At 41.0% G+C, this 23,290-nt stretch overlaps 1 protein-coding gene across 3 annotated transcripts; it reads right to left on the bottom strand.

The window, feature by feature from the left end:
- Nucleotides 1-575: 575 nt before the first annotated feature.
- syt8 (synaptotagmin VIII) lies at nucleotides 576-22,483 on the bottom strand. Of its 3 annotated transcripts, none has more exons than XM_053427788.1 (10): nucleotides 22,257-22,483; nucleotides 11,476-11,665; nucleotides 10,346-10,515; nucleotides 10,007-10,087; nucleotides 9,305-9,400; nucleotides 8,238-8,405; nucleotides 7,766-7,933; nucleotides 5,848-5,965; nucleotides 4,870-5,003; nucleotides 576-4,525 (listed from the first exon to the last, which is right to left on the bottom strand). In XM_053427788.1, the coding sequence occupies exons 2-10, from the start codon at nucleotides 11,645-11,647 to the stop codon at nucleotides 4,289-4,291; spliced, it is 1,344 nt and encodes a 447-aa protein (XP_053283763.1). In that variant the 5' UTR covers nucleotides 11,648-11,665; nucleotides 22,257-22,483; the 3' UTR covers nucleotides 576-4,288. The 3 variants fall into 3 exon arrangements, with proteins under 3 accessions (XP_053283763.1, XP_053283764.1, XP_053283765.1); XM_053427789.1 differs by lacking the exon at nucleotides 22,257-22,483 and adding an exon at nucleotides 20,862-20,977; XM_053427790.1 differs by lacking the exon at nucleotides 10,007-10,087 and having other exon boundaries at nucleotides 22,257-22,482.
- Between the last annotated feature and the right edge of the window lie 807 nt (nucleotides 22,484-23,290).

A 23,290-nucleotide genomic window follows, 5' to 3' on the forward strand; every position in this document is an offset into this window, starting at 1 on the left:
TCATCAGTGTCTATTGAACTTTGCTGCCTGAACATGTGAAGCGGTCCAGTGGGACTGTGGTGCTCATTACACACCAGACAGCATGTCGTGTGGACGTTAGTTACGTCTGTCCTGAGGATGGCACCAGAGGAAAGACCATAGCTTTTAGACATCTCAGACTCAGTCCTTTTGGGAGTCATCACAGGCATTGAATTATCCTGGGACAAACACATACAGAGAGTGCTAACCAAAGGGGATGTTTAAAGGATGTGCAACATATCTGACATTAAAACCTATTGAACAAGTAATACACGTTTTTTTGGATTGTTGCTCAGCAGTTTGGTCCAATTCTACATAAGGTGATATTCAAATATTAATTGGCCCAGAATAAAGTTGCAAACTTGCTCTTTCTTGTGGCTTGAGAAAAATTGTAAAAATGCATAAATATCTGAATGCATCAATGTATCCCTGAGGGTTGTCTGGAGTGGTGCATGATATATTTTTAAATGTTGATTTTAAAAAGATCAGTCATGCATAATTTCTAAACGATTTATACAACAACAAATTCAATAAAATATATACTTTGGAAATACAAGTAGAATAGGCAATTTTTTATTTAATATTTCCATTTTAAACACAAACATTTAAAGCTGTAAATTGCAGCAGTCAGTTCACTGTCTTAAAGTTTTACTGTTTAAAAACCTTTCACATTTAAAGGTTGATTTCCACCGGTTTTCATTTATAACTGCACAGTGAAGGGTGACGTCACAGATTCTAACTTAGATTCTACCATTAAAGCCCAATTTAAAGCTCAACCTTGATCTGCCGTGTTCACACAGGATCTCTGCAGCCCAGACAGACTGACCATCAGGTTCTTGATCACCTCTGTTCATAAGGTCCTTGGTCAGTTTGGTGACCAGCTCTCCACAGATTTTGGCTGGAATAAACGTCTTCCATTTAAGAACTATGGAGGCCACTGACACTTTGATGCCACACACATAGCCTTCTCCAGATCTGTGCCCCTCGACACAGTCCTGTCTCTGAGCTCTGCAGCTTCTTCACCTCATGGCTTAGATTATCCTTTGATAGGTATGTGAATATATGTATCAGCTGTTGCTGTCACAAGTATTAGACTAGTTAAATACTCAAGTTCTGCGACCAACATTTTCTCTTTTCAGATAAAAAGAAGTTGTATTTTAGCATCAGGTGCTCACTGAGTAAAGACCAAAACCAAGCCCTCTGTTCTCTGCATAGCTCGGGGACTCTTCTTTAATGACGAAGCTCTCTGGAGAATCGGAGCAGCAGGAAGAGACATGTGCTGAACTCAGCTTGATTGCTTTTATTTAACTCTTCATTCGTCAGGGGAGTCCTACGGTGGCCCTGAGAGCTCAACGCACTGCAACTTAAGAAAAAACATGCAAGGAGACAAAACACAAGCAAAGTGACTAACACTTCCGTTGTCGTTTTGTGTAATTGCAGAGCGTTTCTGTAAAGTGTTGTGTTGTGCGTAATGTGTTGTGTTGCCAAATTGATGAAGATATTTTCTTACTTTGCCCGTGTTTTGTCTACTTGTGTGTGTTTTCTTAAGTTTCAGTGCTTTGAGCTCTCGGAGCCACCGTAGAGTCCCGAGAGCCTGAGAGGCGAGTGAGCAAAAAAGATCCAGGGGATTCATCTGATCTGAATAATTTTCTCTCTTGAGTTTAAGGCTAAACACAAGCATTATCTTTCAACAAGTTCCCAATTTTTTTTACACATCAGCATCTCGCTTCATAAGCCTGCAAACTTCACAGTAGTTAACAATGACCTTTACTCTTTGCTACAAGATGTTAGGATCCATGGACTATTCCATTTTGACACCGACAATGAGGTGTTTGTTAGTGAGGTGGGGGTAAACTGCGATTTTATGGAGCAGCAGTGATGTCCTTAATAAAGACAATACACAGACACACTGCTGCTGCTGATGATGATGATACAGTGAGTGAGAGTGAGTACGATAGAAAGAACGGAGCCTAAAATAAAAAAAGATCCAATTCAAAGGTGGAGGCAAAAAAATAAGAATGTGGGGGAACTTGTATCACGTGATATTTTAATCATCCACAACTGCAGGATTATTAATTTCATAGACAGCTGTGATGTCCTTAATCTATAAAATTTTACAGAATTATTTCATATGCTTCTGTTTGTACTGTGATGTTTTGGTCCAGTCGGTCGATCTGTGTGATACTGGACTCAGTTCAGCACAAAGATCCAAGATCAGAGATCACAGATCTATAGAATCTATAAAAGCTCTCCATCGTCAGGGGCCCAAAACTTGTTGTGATCGCTGAACACTCGTTTCCTCCTCATCCGTCTATTCGCGTGCATCTATCACACAGCATTACGCACCAGTGTCCCACCGTATTTTCGATCCTAACCTCCACTCTGGGATATTATTTGGAAATAGAAGTTTGAAAGTGGATAGCTTTTATTTTCTTGAGTAAACTCCAGTGGGCACTGTGCCCCTGATGGCACAGCCATGTTCACTGCAGAGATTTAATACAAACTATTAATGACTCGGCTGTTTAATAGTATCTGAATGTTATTTGCTGAAAGTCAACTCATCCACATAGCAAAATTCAGTTTCGGCCCATATTTTGCCCACATGTCCTCTGATATCCTCCTAGGAGGCTTGTTCACATACCCTCTAGCCCAGGGGTCTTCAACATTTTTCAGGCCAAGGTCCCCCAAACTGATGGCGAGATGGAGCAAGGACCCCCTACTATATAAATTGCATAAAATAATGTTTATATTATTCTGGGCCTAGTGCCATGTATAAACATAGCTACCCTTTTATTGTGCATTCAATACTACCCTTGTGGGTAGTAGCATGCTAACATTAGAAAGGTGGCTCAGACACCTCGCAAATCCTCTCAGACTTATTTTTCAGTTACAGTAATGTTTTTTTTACATTGTACAGTATCTATTTCTATGTAAATTTTTAAAAATCTAAGCAAAAAAAAGTCAGACAAACAACTTTTAGGTACAAATACGACCATCTACAGAGTTTGGTCCGCCATCTTTTATTTTTGAGCTTCGCACTCTTTAGACGTGAGCATAAACACGATCTGATTGGCTAGTGCCTGTGTTGTCGTATTTGCATGAAAGGGGCTGTGAACTGGTGCCCAGCTTGAGAGAGCTCCTGTGTGTAGCTGAATGTGTGCATTGCTGAGTGAAAGATAACGTCTTCTGCCTCAATTTATCCGTCCGCTAAAATATGTCGGATTCATGTCAATGTGTATCTAAAGACAATATATACAATTCTGGTTCTGAAGAAGTTAATTTTGTGGGGGGAAAAAATGTCGCGACCCCCCTGCAGTACCCCCGCGGACCCCCTAGGGGTCGCGGACCCCCTGTTGAAGACCACTGCTCTAGCCCCTTGGAGCAATGCACACACTCTTGCCCAAGGGAACATGTGGGCTGCACGTTCATGTGGATACGCCCGCTAGCATCGCCCCTTCCAGGAGTGGACCTTTATTTGGTCTGATGAAGGGGTCACTTTGGCTGAAACACTGTTTATCTCTGAGACTCCAAGAGTGTTTTGTGGACTCAAACAATTCACCCACCCCTCCTTCGGCATAGTGCTGAGTAGATAATGAGTGAATTTTCATTTTTTTGGTGAACTTTCCCTTTAAGTACATTCCTTTATTAAATGTACTTGTTACTTTATCTCTCAGCTCTCACAACCAGCACTTAAAATACTGCAGTTGAATCAGCCAACCACGTGTTAGTCCAGATGTGGAGCCTTAAACAATGGTAATAACATTTATAACTTTAAAATCGTTGCTTGAACACTGAACATGTGAATCCACAACATAAAATCTTCACTTCAGCTCCCATTACAGCTTGTTTAGGGACAGCAGCGAGGGATTCAGACATCAATGGTTTGAAGAAACTGTCTGATCAGTGACTGTAAACTTTCACTACAGCATTCAAGCATCTCATGGATTCTTCGATGAGAAGTTTTAAGAGTTGGACACATATATATGATGATAATTCAAACTACAGCAAGGTCCTATAAAGTTAAAGGAATGGGATTTCTTTAGAGTTACGATTCAGTTCATTCCGGTGGAGAGAAGTGCTCATGTTTGAAACTAAAATATGACTTTATGATTTGGTAATAAAATATAATTGTTAATCTTTCATTTATAATACAAAATATCAATAATCAATGAAATAGATAAAATAATCTCAAATTTGAGGGATTGTCTTGAAACAATATTTAAATCTCTTCATTTGGTGCATTGGAAATGATTTTCCTGTGTGTTTCCCATCAGAGGGGCAGTTTGTCACGGAGGGGGATCTTCTTTTTCAGGTTCAGCGTAGAGTTGACCTGCTTGGCCGACAGCAGGCTGTGCCACTGAGCGACCGGCCGCCGCGGGTTGGACAACATGTCGGCCCAGTGTCTCAGCTGGTTCCCTGTGGCGTCGCAGCCCAGGAATATCTTCCCCATGGCATCATTTCGGGACACGGCATCGTGGTCCCACAAAGAGATAACCAGGTTCACCCTCTGAGGAGGACAAGAAAACTCAGAGTCACAACAGAATCAAAGGTGCGACTTTGTTGGATCCAGTTCAGTAACACATTTTCACATTTCTTTCCAGTGTTTTCAGTCCAGGTTTCAGATTAAGCCATTGCCCTTATGGAAGATTTAAAATGCCAAAATAATTCCTTTTAAGACATTTACTATGTCATAATCAAATGAATAAACATGTATTAAATGCTAATTATTTACAAGGTTTGATTATTTACAAGGTTTGATTGTGTTGTGTGTTTATGTAAAAAATATCAATATTGTTTTTTTAAAACCTTGTTTTTAGTGTCAGGCTCTGTTTCTTATTTGATGATTCTCACCTTGATTTGTTCAAATGCCACGTCGAAGGTGAAGGATTCGTTATAATACGGGTTCAGCGTCTTCTTTCTAACGGACGTCTTCTTTTTCTTCCACTTCCTCTTGTCCAGAGCCAGCTGCACCTTTACATACGGGTCTGCAAACAACAGGTGGATAAAATCAAACAGATATCATATGGGGGGAAAAAACACTGGAATAAAGTCAAATTAGTTTAAAGATACTAAATATGACATAAAAATCCTTCTCTTTTTTTTTGTGGTGTGAAACAAAACAGAGAGTGCAAATAAAATGTCACAATGACAAACAAATGTATAATTTAAAACTCATTGGATCGGTTTATTGACATTGGGATTCTTGATGCAGTCAATAGATACTGTCAGAGCGAAACATTCCTCTATGGAAGTCCTCAAGCATTCATTTTTATTAAATCTGATCTAAATGGAAGAAATAAAGAACTTTAGAAAGATTTTCCTGAGAAAAGACCAGAATCTCACTTTTGAGAACTGCTTTACCTTTTAATGCTTCAAATTAGGTCATTCTATTATTAATATTTAAGTCTCACTTAAAAGTTAGAGCAAAAAAACAAGCACAAGAAGGTTAAGTTAGTTCAGTCACAACCTTATCTCAAGATTATTTACTGATCTTGTCCGACCTGTTTTCTGTACTTGAACAAACAGAACATCTCAGACATTTTACTTGTTATACTACATACGTTATTTAAATTGAGTTTCTGATCACATGAAACATTTGTTATTTTTGAGGAATAACGATTCTCAAAGAGTCAAGATCGCCACCCCTCATAGCTCATGTAGCGCATTTCTCTCATTGGTCTATCCCAGTACTGGACGGACCAGTGTAAACCTGCAAGCGCGGTTTCAGCAGCAGCATTCTGACCCCGAGCAGAAATATGGTAATCCATAACCAAACATCTGTGAAACCTCTGAGGCGTGTGAATGATTTAAATTTGCTATCAGTCTTACCTGAGAATCCTCCAGGGTCCATGCTCTTCAGGTTTTGGGCCTCCAGGATCACCACATTCAGTTTGCCAGCAGTGGGAACGTAACGCAGAGAGAAGCAGATCTCTCCCAACTCTTCCTCCTGCAGCACGCAGATATGACAGTTGTTAGAATAACTAGATCAAACCATTCATTACATGTCCTTTTCAGATAAATAACATAAGTAACTCTTTAAGATGCTTCTTTTTGGTTTTGGGAATCACATAAAATAAAAGAATATCTACAAATATCTCTCCTCAAAAAGTTCCACCATTGTTTATATTCCTGACTTGTGGCGTATGGTCAACTTGCTTGAACTATTGGCTACACTGCCCCCCTTCAATTTTAGATTGTGCTACTCCATTTCGTCAGTTTTATCCGTATCCGTAAACTTCAGAAGATTCAGTATTAGTCTTTTTTATTGTTTGTGCATATTTATAATCTCCCTTTGACATAAGGTCTTTGAGATAAATATTTTCATCTACATTTGCTTTTAGGCTTGTGTCAAACTAATGAGCTGCAAGTGAATTACAAGGAGATTATGGCTGCATGTTGAGGCAGTTATTCAAATGTTTACAACCAGTTTAAAAGCTCCGCCCACTGATCGACCAATTCATTGGAACCATGACCCCAGCTTTCTTAAAGGATCCTGTGGAGCTGGCTAAGGATTGTTAGAGTCCTTAAATCCTTTTACCTTCTCTGATGAGTGTCTTTATGCAATATATAGATTCTCATCAGAGGGAATGATAAACCTTCGTCAGCTGCTGGTGCTGAACAGACCTAACCTGATATTTAGGAGGAATGTGATCACAGTAACACAGACTGTCTGCATTGATCTACACTTATTTACTTGTGGGAGTTACTGATATTGATGTACTGGGTGTGTTGGCAGCGAGAAAACCACACATACTTCAAGTCTTTTATACTTTAAGTAGATTTATCCTATGAAATTAAATATTTAGTTGGAATGGGGGATAGAATGTTTACAGATTGTCCATGTGAAAGCCCCCAGTCCTCAGTCCTCTCTCTCTTTGAGGCTCGAACAGTCAGCCCTCACCCAAATGATACCACACTGTTGCGTGGTGCGCACTCTCCTTAAGGATGAGGGACGTATAAAACAAGTCTGGTTGGTTAAGTCAATCCCTGCCACGAACACAACCAGTGCATCTCAAACTCTCCAGATGCACCAGATGCATCCTGCCACTAAAATATAAAATGCCCTGAGTCACGTTCTGTGCACCATGGCATCCATATGTTTTTATTAACTAGTAATTGCAAACGTTCCCCGCACAGTGTGTCCTCAGAGTCAGTGCAGACAGTGTGTTTCAAACTAAAGCTCAGCATAGAGGCTCCATCATGAGTGAAAAGTTTCATAACACAATCAGAGATCTTTCAGCAGCTGTCCTTCCTGCATCGAGCAGCGGTAACTGTGTTTCTCTTAGTCTGGATAATGTTTGTTTCTCCGTCTAACAGTTTGCTCCTCATTGTGAAATATGAGACTCTGCTGTCAGTCCAAGCTGTGCATCTGTGTGATTGGTTATATGCAGTAAACCCGCCCCTTTCATGTGCACACACTCAGATCTTGATGAGGCAAACCTGGGTTGACTTAACAAGTTGATAACCAGTGTCATGTGACCACTTAACCTTATTGTGATTGCTAGGTTAAGTTCACCCGGATATCTGAAAGATATCCTGGATATCGTGAAGTGGCTTCGTAGTACAGGCCCCAGTTGTGTGTGTGTGTGTGTGTGTGTATATGGCACCAGTGTGACCAGACTGTGACATCGGTCAAACAGTGACCCTGTCATCTGGAGTTTGGAGTTTGGAGTAAGTCTCACAGGGCTGTTGGTGTATCTGTAGACTGCGAGTCTCGTTTTGTGCTTGCTCAGTTTTGCGCTTCTACCTCAAACTTGGCCGGTTCATCGAGATCCTGCCACTCCTCGATGACGTGGTTCCAGTCGACATTGCAGAGCTCCACCCTGAGCTCACCAATGATGTTGTGTTTGGTGAATCTATTGAAGTCGAACACCTTCATCACCGCAGTCGACTTCAGGAGGGAGGACTTGGATATCTGGTAAAAAGATTGCGCTGGTCAAAAACACAATATTTTTTGGTCAACATAACAATAATTAGTGAAATCTTTCTTCTCTAATCAACTAAATGGAAGTTGTTTAATTGCCCTGAAACACACACGTATACAATATATACAGTATATCAAATTCCAACTACAAGTCTCTATAAATGGATTAATAATATGTATCTGTCAGTGAGGTTATAATAAAGATTAGCAGCATATTCTTTAGTGTATTTTAATCAGCCATCTTTAAACTTGTAGTCATTGCATCCAACAAAAACAAACCAGAGCCACTTCTGACCTGGAAGCGGAACTGTTCGTTGAAGATGGGGTTCAGCGTGTTTCTGAACACTTTGGTCTCACAGGTTATGGATTTGTCGGGGCAGATGTAGACTTTGATGTACGGGTCCGAGCTTCCTCCCACGTCCATGGCCTTCAAGCTGTCAGCTTGTTTAATCCCAACTGTGAGCTGTAAAAACCAGCAGACAACAGACGAGTAAGGACAGTGAGTTTCCTGGGCTTCCTGTTCATAACTGCTGTGTACGTTCCTAATGGGTCTGGAAACATGCAAATGCCAATTTCAACTGAAACAATGGGATTTAAAAGATAAACCTGAGGAGAGATGTATGCGTACCTGTGTGTGTGAGAATTCACACATGGATAAGTTGGAAAGTGAAGATATTTTTATTTTGTATATTATTATTTGTATTCATAATGTATACATTTTTCCTAATGACCCTTTCACAGGTTTAATGTTACTTAATACTAAATGTATAATTACACAGTATGACCCCAATGTTGGCCAGCAGTGTTGAGCTTGTAAGACATTAGCTTATGTTTATACCCCACTTTGTATTTTTGTTTGTTTGTTAGGTATGTGCTCTATTGAGTGCCATTCTAGTTCCTTGTTGTTGTAAAGGGGCCATCTGTAAGTTGTGCCATTGCTACGCAGCTAACTTTAGCATTAACAGGTGTTTACTTTCCAATCTAGAAGAGATGTTACAAGTTTAGCATCAAACTTTATTCACCAAGTCTCCAGTCATAATCTCTGTGCTCCATCTCGCAGCTGTAGCTACATGAGAGTCTTCAGGTTGGGAACCCAGAGGTTTATGCATATTGTTCCTTGTTGCATTTAGTGTTGTTCTAAATGTTACCAATGTGTTTAATGGTACTTGGAATAGCCAGTCGCCTATGTAGACATGCACAACTCCTGAGGATACAATGACCTGGATGACTGAGAATCTTCACTGATCCATTACTAGTCCACCAACATATTGAGTGTAATGATAACTTGGTGGAGTGCTCCTTTAAAGCAGAGAACATAATGAGGACTCAGATGTGGGACTGGCTGTTCAAAGATTTCATCACCTCAGACAGAGCGGCTTTGTACTCTAGAGAGTAGAGCAGCTTCCCTCTGTGCTTTTTCGTAGAGCCGTAGTCCACATCTGCCACATCTGGCTGAACCTGCCAGAGCACAGGACAAACATTGGGTCAGATCCTCTGGGCAAACAAGAACACTGGACAGAGCCGATAAAAGAATTGCTCAGGTCTCTAAGGAGTGATTGGCTCTGTCCTTTTAAATAAACAACAATTAAGGGATGTGTATGGACATTCAGGTTGGAAGGATGTTGGAGGAAGCAAAGCTTTAATGTGCTGAAACAACCTTCATGTCGGATTCCTGTCGAAAACATATTATTTTATTTGAATATACAATAACTGGTTTGTTTAGCCAAAGGTTCTGACACACCTTAATATGTTGATATAGTGATTTAGCTTATTTTCACATTCAACAGTTTCCGTCGCCTTCAAATAAATAAATGTAGTGCGTGTATACAGCACTTTCTAGTCTAATCGACCACTGAAATTGTTTACACTACAAGTCAAATTCACAAAACACCTCGAAACACAGCGCTTCATCTATCAGACAGCATCAGGAGCAACTTAGTGTTCCCTGCTGTGCCCAAGGACACTTTGGCATGCAGAATGCAGGAGCATTGCAGGAGGTTGCAGCCCTTCTGATTAGTGGATGACCCGCTCTACCGACTGAGCCACCCTGCATGCTCCACTCACCAGCTGCTCTCTTGACTGTGTCTGTATGCTGTTTACTAGCGTGCTGTGGCTTTCTACAGCTTCTTCTCCATAAGTAGCTTCCTGCGGTGGTCAGAAACAACACTTTGAGAGCGGTGAACAGTACAGTTGTGGTGTGGATAGATGAACAAGAAGCTGAAGCTCACTAAAATGCTCAAATTTTCAATTATTTACATTTTGCTTTGCAGAAACAGCACCTTTCCTTTTTACAATAAAGCAGGAGTTAAAGTAGTGATGCAGGCACCATCCAGATCTGACTGATCGTTATGTAGATGCTCGCTCTGCAGATTTCACCCAGTGAAAGACTCTATATTGACTCACCAGAGCTGTGGTGGAGGTCCCATTCACCCCCAACATGTTGATCTTCTCATCCTTCTTCTGTTTTTTCTTCTTCTTGCCTTTGCAGCAGCACTTTATGCAGATGCACAGACAGCAGAGCAGAATCAGCAGAGCGCCGCTCGCAAAGATGGTGTAGATCGCCCAATGAGGCACTGCCCGAGACCAGCAAGGTACAGTTAGTCAAGTGTGATATGTACTGTGTCATACACAAGGTAGGTGTGAGTGAGTGATAGTGAGTGAGATAAATCCACTCGCTATATTCCAAAGTTCTATTCCCAATTCCCTCTTTATGATACCGGCCCTGAGGTCGTAAATGTTTCGACAATCAACAATCAAAGTTATTTAGCAGCTATTTTTACAATTAACTTATTATTTTAGTCATTTTTCAAGCTATAATCGTGAAACAAATATGAGACACATTCAATTTTGCTGGATATCGACTTTGGGTTTTGGACTGCAAATAGCATGGGCCATATCTTTTCAAATGAATGGTTGTAACTTGCACAAACTCACAGAGTCGGTCATCGTTTGTACTGGGAGCTGCGACACAGCGGCAGTGGCTACTATGTAATGTTGCGGGGCAACTGCAGCAGACCACAAAGTGTCCACTAAAAGTTACTTTTCACCAATAAAAAAACATGAAAAGATTGTTATTCTGTTCTAAATGCTAAGCGTCTGGCAACATAACATTAGTCTCTACCACAGCAACTCGTTGTCACCCCTCCATCTTTCGCCCCTTCTCTCTCTCTCCTTGTACCCTCTTCAGTCATGATAGTTGATCCAGGCATGATCGTTTTTTTCAGTAAAATACAAACTTCTCTCCAGCTCTCACTCTCACTTATGTTTCCACCTTTGAATTTTTCAATCTCACTCTCAAGTTGAGCATTTTAATGGTGAAAAAAAACAATACTTTTAATGCACACTTCATGGACTATCGCAGTTCCCAATAAGATTTCTTTGTAGCCGTGCAGACCATTTAGTTAACAAATTTAAATAAAGGATCTGATCTGATCTGAGAACTAACACAGATGCTGCAGAGGCTTTTATTGGAAGGATAAGTGGACTATTAGGTGGAAGGGTCGTTTATGTGGAGCTGCTGTTTGTCAACTTACAGGGAATCTTGTCCAGAAAGTCATAGAAGAAGTTGCTAACAGCGACAGCAATCGGATCGAGGGTGGTGTTAGTGTTAGTGTAGGTGGTGGACACGATGTTGATGGGGTGAACTGTCGTGGCTGATACATTATGGTGAGTTGAGTTGAGTCTTGGTTTTCGGCTGGAAAACATGTTGAAATGAATGAGGAGCTGTGGAAACAAGAGAGTGGCGTCACACATTACTGCTCAAGAACCTGGCAGTTGCTCGCCAAGGCAGGGAGGAAGAAGACTGAATTAAGTATACATGAATTGAAACAACTGCACAGAAAATACTTCTGGTATAAGTCCAGTATATTTTCTCATCTTCTTGGTCTAAATCAGGGGTCTTCAACGTTTTTCAGGCCAAGGACCCCAAAACTGGTGGAGAGATGGAGCAGGGACCCCCTACTATATATATATATATTGTATAAAATTGTGTTTTATATTAAGCTGGGCCTAGTACCATGTATAAACAAAGCTACCCTGTTATTGTGCATTCTATACTAAGCTATTCAAATATTACACGGGGTCATATATTCATGTTTTTAATTTAAACATGTGCAAGTTACAGGGTGGCCATGCCACAGCCATTTATAAACATAGATCTTGCATACAACACTAAGCTATTAAAGTAATTCACAGATTCATGTTTTTATTTTAAACATGCATGTAGAAGAGAAAGTGAATCCTCAAACCATCTGTGGATGGCACACATACTCCATCATTAGTGAGATGTCGGACCCTGATGGGTAACATATAACTTATCTAATCTTGGACGGATGGAGGTTGTCGGGCAAGGGGTCAAATCAGCCTCACAATACGTTGGATGCATGTTAATGTTTATTTAAAGGCATTTCAATTTGTGGGGGGGAAATTGGTTTGAAAAAACAAACAATTCTAATCAACCAAAGATTTCGTCACCCCCCTGCAGTACCTCAGCGGATCCCCTAGGGGTCACGGACCCCCTGTTGAAGACCTCTGGTCTAAATGATTTACAGGATTAATAGGAACAGAAATGTTTTGAATAGGTCCATTGAGTGAGAATGCTGCAACCTCTAAATTTGAAATTGCTATAGTGTAATCCAACTGCTGATTTGACCATGTTGGAGTTCATCTACAACAGATGCTTGTCATACACAGCAGCAATTTTTTTTTACTTTACTTCGTTACTCTACTTATTTTTTGTATTTGTTTTTTGTTTATTTGTTGAAATCCTCTATGTCCTGATAGCCATCAGTATATAACATTGTCTGTGGACCTCGCAGGACTGAATGTAATAATTGGTAAGCTCACTTGTCTGTCACTGACTGACTTGCCTCTCTGCTTGCGTGCATCACTGCGCATGACCGGAGTCCTCACAAGTCAGAGAGACTCACGCCCCCAAAGCAGAAAGGATAATCAGAAGCTAGCGAGCAAGTCACTGAAAAGTCGGCTTCTAAAAATTAGTTTAAAGAGTGGAGCTTTGAAGATAGCTCTTATAGGAAGGGCTGAGATGCATTGCATTTTATCAAAGTGTGGCTTCCTATTGGCTTTTTCCAAGATTACCAAACCTAAATTTAATTTAGTTGTCCATACTTTTCCCTTTCACTCCACTACAAACTGTATATCAACAAATATATGTACTTCGTACTCCACTACATTTTATAATGCATCGTGTTACATGTTTAGTTTTTTGAAACGTGGCCAATAAAGAGAAGGGTATTGATCCGCTGATCCAAGCAGAGCGGGCAGGTAACATCAGACACAACCTCCTGCAGCTTCAGCATCACTGATGAAGAAACACCTGAAATGGACTCGGAAGAGGTTAACGCTGACACAGCCTTTAATTAATAGGACAGGTCAAAGTGTTTTCAGTGGCATCATCTGAAACATTCTTTATCAATATGAGTCTGTATTATTCTTGTATTAAACACAATATGCAGTAGACACAGCTCATGATGTACAAAAGAGTTCCATTAGGGAATAGGCGACAGTCTGCAAGTACTTTTTTAATAGTTCAGGTAGGGTGAATTCAGGTAATCTGGGACATTGGGTAATGTGGGACACTTAAGCTCCAGTCTGTTTATTTCATATTCTAAAAAAGCTCTTCTAGGTATGATATCCACATCCCTTCTTCTGGTGTGGCTAGAAAACATCTTATATGATGTACTTATGATATGTTTATGTGAGATATTGGAATAAGTCATAGAAGTCAAAATTCCAAAAATGTCCCAGATTACCTTTATTCACCCTATATTCAAAAACAAGTACTAACTTACTTTCACTAAAGTAGGAACACTAACTTTTACTTTATAGTTCAGTTTTTTCTGTTTATTTTTTACTTTTACTCAAGAACAATTTTCAAGTTCTTGCTTTGGTCAGGAAGCAGTTGCTATAGTATAGAGCAGGGGTTTTCAACTGGTTTTGTCCCAGGGACCTAGCCTGACGTTGTCATACTCACAATTCTAGTCAGAATGTGAGTCTGATACCGCTCCATTGGGCTGTGATTATGGGGCGTGTTTCAACCGAACCAGGAAATAAAATTCCTCTTCGCTCAATTGGATAGACCTACAACCAATCAGAGCAACGTAGTATGTGACGTATGTAAAGCGGCGCATAGTTGTTGTCAACAGAACTCAACTGCACGCACGCTGGAAGAAGTAGAAGAAGATCAGCCAAAACGATTTTTGCCGGGGTTGTAAAAATAATTTAAGGATACACGGAGAGCTTACCAACACGATCAGCATTTTTTAGATAAACAGTTAATGTAACAGCCCCCCCCCCCGAACATGACGCAGAGTTTCTCTAATGATGGCACACGGCTCTTTATTGTTCACTTCATCGTAGCCGTAAATACACCGTAAAACTGGAATGACATTAAGTATACGATATTTTAATCCATAAAACCAAACACAAACGTTAAAATACAATAAACAAACAAATCACCACGAGACAAGTCTGATGCGTTAACGTGACAGCGACTCCCGTTCCGCGCTACCTGCAGTAAAGTAAATGGGACCAGCTTCCTTTCCTCATTCCGCTGGCGAGGGGTGTTAAACTAGCCTGGATGCCAGACGAACTTAGCCCCGCCCATAACATTTTAGGTCGGGCAGTTCGTTCTGGAGTCGCTCCGTTGGGAAAAAATTATGCCCGACCGGGCCAATCAGATTGTCAGGGCGGGCTTTATACGATGATTGACAGATGATCAACGGTAACGTAATCAACCACGTCATCAAAGTGCCCTTGGGTTGAATTCGTTTTCAACAAACATGCCTGCCGCTGGCGAGCTGAGATGTGTGGATGCTGCCATTGAGTCTGTTTTAGAAGACATCAACAGCGCATTCATTTTGAAAGAGGAACACAGAACGTGGAGGCGACGCCAAAGCACCGCGCTAATCCCTATCGCCCGGCGCTTGGCTGTTCACAACGGACACTGAAGCGACGCTGAACCGCCGGGCAGGGCTAATAATATCACCCGTTGATCCAGTAGATCGCTGCACGGCTTTGTGCCAGTCACACCGGAGGCTGAAGCACCGCGCTGCGCCAAGGCTGCCTCGCGGTGCTTCAGCCTCCGGTGTGACCGGCACAAGGTTTTAACATGGGAGTGGATGGGAGCCAGCGGTTATTTAAGGCTTGGCGCTGCGCTGAAGCGTCCGGTGTGAACCCGGCGTTAGTAAATAACTCACAATGCGTTGCTTAGCATACATCACATACTACGTTGCTCTGATTGGTTGTAGGTCTATCCAATTGAGCGAAGAAGAATTTTACTTCCTGGTCAGTTGAAACACGCCCCATAATCACAGCCCAATGGAGCGGTCTCAGACTCACATTCTGACTAGAATTGTGAGTCTGACAACGTCAGGCTAGTGTTATACTATAGTTTTTGAGAAATGCCGCACAGCCCGCGTCCGGTCGTTGTTCCTGCTCCTATCCTTGTGCCGGCGCTGTACGGCAGGTGTCTTATTGCACTGGTCCGCAAGCGAGGCATCTGGTGCATCTATTAACATGGTCCACTCCTTAAACTGCCGGTATTTATGCGAGGGGAGTCGCTACGTGTAAAACAAAATAAGCCCATCACAAAATAACAGAATAAAACAGTATGCATAAAGTGGCAGGTGTAGCAGTCAGTTACAGTAAAGGTGAATGCACGTACGAACAAGCTCTCCGTTTAGGATTACAGCTCCACAACACATCAAACAAATCGTATCGCATTTGTCGGTCCTGTAAGAACTTAATAACGCGGTTGGAACGCGACATTCCCGTGTCCCATCTTCTTCGCGACCATCGGGGCCAGCTGATAGATTAAACTTTTTCCGAATCCCGTAGGAAGGACGGCAAAAACATCTTTTCGATCTACAAATGCCTTGATCGCGTTTCTCTGTTCCTCTTTCAAAATGAATGCGCTGTCGATGTCTCCTAAAACAGACTCAATGGCAGCATCTACACATCTCAGCTCTCCAGCGGCAGGCATGTTTGTGGAAAACAAAGTCAACCCAAGCGCTCCTTGATGAAGTAGTTGATTACGTTACCGTTGATCATCTGTCCATCATCGTATAAAGCCCGCCCTGACTGGTCCAGTCGATTTCGAACCGGGCATAATTTCTCCCCAACGGAGCGACTCCAGACCGAACTTCCCGACCTCAAATGTTGTGGGCGGGGCTAAATTCATCTGGCATCCAGGCTACGAGGGACCACCATTCTGACTAGAAAGTAATCCGCGGCCCACTGATGTGCCAACGCGGGCGTGCCTACGTGTGTGCGTGCGTGCGTGCAAGTGGAGAGAAGGAATTTTTAACATTTGGTTTTCCATGTTGGTTTTATTTAAAAACCTCAAACAAATCCACAAAAATGTGTAAAAAACTAAAAACGGTTGATTTTCAGTGCTTAAGAAATTAAAACAAAATTAAAATGCACTTTGTAGTTGTACTGCATCTCAGAACCATATGTACGTCAATATCTAACGTTCATGACTTAAATGTACAGACTGTAGCTGACACAAACAATTGAGGCCCACTTAAGTTTAACCAGCAGCAAATCCCACCTACTGCGTGAGTAGTAGGGGAGAGCGGTGTAATGTGGGACATTTTTTACATTTGGTCCCCTCTAGGCGAGCTAAAATGATATATCAGTAAAATGTACACATTTCCCATTAGTTCAGGATGTTTTCTAGAAATGGAAATTATCAGAATGTCTTCAGGACAAAGGGCTGTGAAAATATGATTGTTTTTAAAAAAATGGTCTTGTGTCCCACTTTACCCCAGCCAAGGGGTAAAGTGGTCCAATTACTTTTTCCACTTTAAAACTACCATAACAACACATTAAAATCCTGACAGCTAAATTGACAACCACTAATATCGGACTAGTAACAGAATCATGGGGATTGGTAAATTAAGCACATTTATGATTATTATGATTCATGTGATATCTTGCACACCCTAGCTTACCAGCACATCGTTTCTCTGTCCAATTGGCAGGGACAGGGATATTGTTTTTCTCTGCGTATTCAAATTCCAGTTCACGGCACTTAACTGGAGCAAGGCCATGGAACTGGTCAGCTAGTTGTTTCAAGTGTTTGGCAAGCTCCTCCTCCATCTCATCTGTGAATATTCTCTTTACCTCAGCTACTGATCTCCAGGCTATTTGACTTTCCCTTTTCTCTTTTTTCTTTATGAATCTTTTGAGGGTTGTCTTATCAATATTTCTATCCCTTGCAGCTTTTCTTAAGGACTTCTTTCCTTGCATGACCTCAGCGGCTGCACTCTCCATCTCTGCGAGGGGTGTTTGGCCCCAGCTTGTCTTCCTGGTGTAGTTTCTTGGCATGATGGCGTTTCTACAATGTTTATGACATTCAAAAAAAAACATATATAATGTAATATAACACTAAAATATATTTAAGACTAAACTTAACTTGTGCTTCATTGTGGGGTAAAGTGAGACACTGTCCAATTTTACCCCACAGCATTTGTCCCACTTTACCCCGAAGCCACAATTTTAGAAAAACAACATCTCTTAGCAATTCAGGCTAATCTTCAGCTAGCATCAATCACATGGTTTTATATGTTGGAAGTTCATCAACATGTATGATATAATTTTGTCTACCTGAATCAATTTGTTTTGACACAACAGTTGATTAAGTTCAAAGCAAGAAAATTTACTTTTACACGCAAAAAACACATTTTTGTGAAAAAACATACTTTCCACAGCACCTGCGCCAACTTCTCCTTCATGGTAAGGGGGAAATGGGAGGGGCTTGAAAACATAATGGTCAAATGACCACAAATGTGTTCCGTTGCCTAGATACAGGGGGTGTTTCACATAACCCGATGTCCCACATTAACCCGCTCTCCCCTACTTCTGTGTGTGTGTGTCTAGAGCTCTCCTAAGAAATAGTTTCTCAACCAGCGAACGTGGTAAAGTTCACTGTTATTGCAATTAATTGTTTTGGCTATTATGACATTTTATTTTTCTTATTACTAAGTATTTGTTTTTCGCTCTTTTGTTTTATTTAATATTTTCATTATTAATTCTGCCCTTTTGGGCCTTCGTTTTTGGACAATAAAAATTCCCATCATCCAAACTACATCTCCAAGACCTCCTGAGAGTTTTTCTACCTAGCTCAACCGCTCTTCTACATCTACCTTTAACACACATGCACAGGGGAAAACTACTGGCAGTATCTAGCCCCAAGCCGGTTTCAAGGTTCCCCTCATCACCTTTATATTATTTTAGACATATTTTTCCTTTTTTAAATATTTTTCATGATATTCAAGAGTAATCTGGAAATGTCTTTAAATATCAAAGCAAATTTCGCGGACCCCCTGCAATGCTGTCGCGGACCACCAGGGGGCCGCGGACCCCTGGTTGAAAACCCCTGGTATAGAGGGATATTCACCATATTGTCCTATATTCTAAAAATCATGCTGGATAAATAAGAAGTCAAGCCAACCACCTGATGCACATGTGGCAAAATAATACCTCAGACGCCAGAAGGAATCTTAACGCTAAGGTTTTTAATTCAGCCCACATAATTGTATGACTGAAGATTTCTCCCCTGAGGCTGAGGCAGGTCGTCCATGTGATGTGTTTGAAGGGATGAAACATCCCAATCCAACACCTGAAGGCTGAGGATTGTTCCACTAACTTATTTGACTAAGAGTCAACAACAACATAAACTAAGCAAACCACTTGAATAATAAGACTAGAGATTTATTTCCATAAAAACCATAAAACCATTCACTGCCTGCACAGTAAAAACTCCTAAACTGGAGATTTGGAGACTTCCTGACAACAGTGACGTAAACAGTCAAACAAACATTATAGAACATTGATGTCGTCAATCTGCTGCTGAAGTGACTGAGTGGAATTCCAACCTGCAGGCCTCCACCATGGACAAACAGCAGCACCTCATTAACCCACACTCTGATAACAATCCACAAGTAAATGTGCTCATGTCCCTGGCACCAACCCTGAACCAAGGTGGGTCTCTATTTGACAAAAATATCCAAGATTTGCTCATCTATCTCTATTGGATGAGCAACAAAACAAGATTTGTGCAGTTTTATCATTATAATTCATTTTTCTCCGCACAAAATCTTCCGTTTTCAGATCCAGAATTGTGGTAAAAGCACAAACTGGATAGAATAATGGATCATATGAAAACTTCCAAAAGTGAAACCAAACTATCACCGACCTGGTAGCTCGATTAGGTATAGGTCTTAAACCATTCTCCTCAATGTTAGTGGATGGGACACTGACCAAAATAAAAAGTACACATCCAATGAATATTTCTGTCATTCATATCTCAACAGCAAACCTGAAACAAGCCTTGAACTCTTAGATCTGTTTTCTTACCTGCCTGACCTCCTGTCTGCTGAAATGTGTGGAGGCCACGCTAGGCCAGCACCCCACCACCATCACTCTGCCTCACCCCTCCCTGGAACACTGTACCTTGGATGCCCCCTTTTTCTTAATTCAGCTAGAGGGCACATTCGGTTTGTCCACACTTGTTTTTTAGTTTTTTAAAGGTTACAAATAAATCATTTTAGTTGTAAATAAATCATTGACATTTTTACTCTGCTGTCTCTCTTCCCTGTGTTCAGCGCAGTGAGTCCATTCTTCTGGTAAAACCTAACAGATGGATTTCAGGAGCTGTAGAAGTAAACTGGTTGTAAAATTGTAAGAACGTATAGAAACCCTTAGGCCAAAACATTTGGCCAAAAAATAAGTATTGCGTGGCCATGAAATAATGACGCGTTTTTTCTTGTGGCCATAAGATGATAATCTGTTTGAGCCCTGACGATCAAGATCTGGCGAACCGAACTGAAAAAGCCTCTTGCCTCTTTCACATGATGTAGCCTCTATAATGGGCTTTAGTTTGACACACACTGTCTACACTGACTCTGATTCAGGCCACACTGTAAAATCATATATGGCCATATTTCCATGAACCATGACGCACTGTAAATGACCAGTACACAGAGAGCATGATGTTTATATTGGATATTTTGATTTGTTATCAAGGCAACATCTACACGACTACGTTTTCTGTCAGCAAAGGCCTTTTGGCTCTGTATCACTTTAATCTCTGTTCCTACTAACATGCCTGAAAACACATAACACGTGACCACTCATACTGGGCATGTGCTTGCCGGTGTAAACAGAGAGGGATGTGTTTGCTACGCTGCTCGTCTCCTGCACATGTAGACAGTTGTATCATTGTAAAATGCAGAATTTAACTGCATAGCAGCTGTTAGCCCAGACAACAGGGTCAGCATCGCTTGTAATCCATGTTGTGTTTTACATTGGGAGCCAAGGATAATGCCAGTAGTTTTCTTACGAAAGAGGATCATGAGATAGGAGCCTGACGAATCAGCTAAGGCTATTTTGTGAACAAAAGCCCCAATCAGCAAGCGGTTGTGAGTGTACATGTCATCATCAGAGTTTTCAAACTAAAACGTGGCCAGAAGCCTTTCAAAACGTCTCCATTTTACCAGATGTAAAACTAGAGTAGTTTGGATGAAAGGGGCATTGAGATGTATCTATAGCAGAGCTACTGATGAAAACTCACTCTGCCATGACACTATCATCAGAGCACCTCACCAGCAAGATCCTCTAAGAATTACATTTTGCAAAAGGACAGAAAGACTAATTTAAGAGGAGATATTTTACATTAATCAACTCATTAAAAGGTGTTTTACTGCAGAAAAGAGTTGATGATAATGCGAACCCTGACTTTGGGTTATAATCTGGTATAACCCAGAGTCTACACATCCATTATCTTAACCAATTAATGTTAAACACCCATTAATACTCTTCATAAAAAACAGGGTTTTGCCAAAATCAAGCCAAAGACACATGTCATAGATTGAAGCTGAAATATTTCACTCACTGATGAGGACTTTTAAAGGAATGTCGACTTCCCTGCTTGCTCGACTGGTGGAAACTGAACTGTTGCTGTGCTGCTCACAATAAAACGAAGCAGAAGAGAAAGGAAGTGGTCTAATGATGTGACCAGGTTTTCCTCAAAAACAAGCCAAAGTGTCTGATCAAAGAGAGGAAACGTCTCCTCCCTCCCTCTTCACTGAGTCAGTTTTCAGTGTAATCAGGAGGGAAACCACATCGTCATCGCTCCGACAGACTTAAACAGTGAAAGTGGTCTGTGACTTAATCAAATTTGCATCCTGTTCTCAAGAGGCACAAAAACCTTAGATCTAATTCTTGGCGGATCAGATGTACTCTTTCTTCAGAGGCCGTATGGTGTTCAGGTTGCATGAATGGATATGAAGTTGGCCACCAAATGTCATTGGACTGCCATGACAGTCCAAATACACATTGTATATTCTGTTCACATAGAGTACGCCTAACTAATCAAGCTGCCAAAACCATCTGAGACTAGAAATGTAAATGTCATTTCTTTCCGCTGCTGCTGCTGCTTCATGAAGGTGTGAACAGTTGCAGATTAATGTTTATCGTTCTTTAATAAATAAATGTGGCTGGAAAACAAGTATGATTAACTGAACACTACAAACGATCACAAGCTGATTGCACACAAATAGAAGATAGAAGCTAAAAAGAAAATTATAAAAAGAAGATACAGAAAATAGAGTGGGGGAAGGAGAGGTATGAAGGAAACAATGGAAAAATAAGTAGGACAGGAAGAAAAAGGAAAAGGGGAGCAAGTGAGGAAATGAGGGGAAAAGTAAGAAATGCAGCAACAAAAATGAGTAGAAAGAATGTGACAAAGTGAAAATGATGAAGGATTAAGGGTTGAGAAAAGAGAGAACAGTGGTGGAAGGGGAAGGGACGAAAGAAATACAAACGGGAAAGCATAAGAGAGAAATTCAATAAATGGAGAGAGAGAAAAAAGGATGGACAGAGGGAGTAAATAGGGAAAGCACGAAGAAAGAGGAAAAGAGAGGAAGTGAAGAAAGACGGACAAAGAAAAAGAGTAACAAGAAGGTATGAAATGCTGAGACTGAACGCAGAGAAGTAGAAAAATGGGAAATAGCTAGAAAGACAGGACCATAGAAAACAACAAAGAAAGACAAACACACGAGTGAGAGTGGCAGCTGGGTGTTTGTTTTAGGGTTCTTACCGCAAAGAAAACAAATGTTAACCTGACTAGATCAAACACACAGAACGTTTTTCCCATCAACACAGACAGAAAAGGTTTGAGTTTTGACATCTTACATGTATTGCTCCTGAAAGAAACAAGCTGGGATAAATGAATGTCTGACCGTGGATATGAATAATAAATAGAAAACCCCAGTAAGATCAACACTACCTGGGAGGAGACGAAGAGACTTTCTGTCCAAAACTTTTCTTCCTTTTCATTTAAATCTCATTTCTTCACCATTTGTTCAGGCGGCTGTTGAGCGTGAGCTGTTTTCTTGGCTGCTGGACGTCAGTGGTCCATCTTCAGCTCTTGGACTCGGTAAGTTTCGGCCTGCAGCAACCACCACACCTGCAGAACACACACACAGTGATACACACACGCAGAGTTAACCTGCGTAGTCAGTGTTCAAACAGAGGTGGAGTCTTTGCTGCTAGAATACCAGTTATTCAAATAAAGTGTGTGTCATCTGACAGAACAACAGTTGCAAGTTACTGAGGCAAGAATGAAGATTATTGAAGGAGAAGTCCAATTGTACAGGCTAGACAGTGGCTGCTGTTCTAGAATCTCTAATATGATCATAATATAAAAGTCTTGCTTTTTATCCCTTTTCTTTCAGCATATCATATGGCCATGATAGTTTAGGAGTTGGCCGATGACCTCGCTGCTCTCTCCTCAACAACACAACATCTGCAGGAGAAAACTGACACTGAACACCTTCGCAAACCAGCAGGTCTAATGTAGTAAACACAAGCAGCGGTGTTGTTGAAGTTGTTGATGATGAAGGAAGGATGCCGAGGACCAAGTAGTTTCAGTGTAACAAAGTTTATTACAAGAAATCACAGGTCAGGACGAGCTCTAGAGACTCGGAGACATCACACAGCCAAATGGTGAAATCTGACTTGCAGGGGATGAAAGCACACATATATAGGGAGTTTGGTTCCACCCATGACTTCAGGTATAATGCTTCCCACATGGGATTTCTGACTGAATAAGGGCACATCTTTGTGTCCGAACATGAAGGCACACTGGTCAAGAACATTCCTTCTGAGCCCATCTGTTAACTGGTAAGAGATGGTTCCCTAGGTCAAAGGTCGTCCCCCAAAGGGTAAAGTAAATAAGACACACATCTGGTGGACTCTCTGAGAATGTCTTTGTGTTTGTAAGCATATATCCACATGTTCTACTCTAACGAATATACGACA

The sequence above is a fragment of the Pleuronectes platessa genome, chromosome 7 (genome assembly GCF_947347685.1).
Source record: "Pleuronectes platessa chromosome 7, fPlePla1.1, whole genome shotgun sequence".
Classification (NCBI taxonomy): Eukaryota; Metazoa; Chordata; class Actinopteri; order Pleuronectiformes; family Pleuronectidae; genus Pleuronectes; species Pleuronectes platessa.